A 262-nucleotide genomic window follows, 5' to 3' on the forward strand; every position below is an offset into this window, starting at 1 on the left:
CCGCCCGGCCGTGACCTTCCCGCCCTCCCCACCATCCCAAGCAGGGAAAAGGGCCGCCCCGGCGGGGATCGGGCCGGGGCCGGGGCCCCGGAGACGCTCACCTTCGTCCAGCAGCCGCTCGAGGTGGTTGAAGATCCCGCAGAAGTTGGGCAGGCTGCTCATGAGCTTCTTGTCGTTCATCAGCTGCATCAGGTAATCTGGGGTGGGCTTCGGCTTCTCCTTCGTTTCCATTTCCCCGACCATATTCCAGGCTCCGCAGCTC

The 262-nt window shown here is 65.6% G+C and overlaps 1 protein-coding gene across 5 annotated transcripts in view; it reads right to left on the reverse strand.

Annotated features, from left to right (window-relative positions):
- Window positions 1–256, reverse strand: part of QKI (QKI, KH domain containing, RNA binding) — a 167,222-nt gene extending 166,966 nt beyond the window's left edge. For all 5 annotated transcript variants that reach the window (XM_011934970.1, XM_011934969.1, XM_011934973.1 and 2 more), the window contains exon 1: window positions 102–256. In XM_011934970.1, the coding sequence (XP_011790360.1) occupies window positions 102–243 (142 nt within the window). In that variant the 5' untranslated portion in view covers window positions 244–256. The remainder of the gene's footprint in view (window positions 1–101) is intronic.
- Window positions 257–262: the final 6 nt, after the last annotated feature.

The sequence above is a fragment of the Colobus angolensis genome, unplaced genomic scaffold (genome assembly GCF_000951035.1).
Source record: "Colobus angolensis palliatus isolate OR3802 unplaced genomic scaffold, Cang.pa_1.0 Scaffold14, whole genome shotgun sequence".
Lineage (NCBI taxonomy): Eukaryota > Metazoa > Chordata > Mammalia > Primates > Cercopithecidae > Colobus > Colobus angolensis.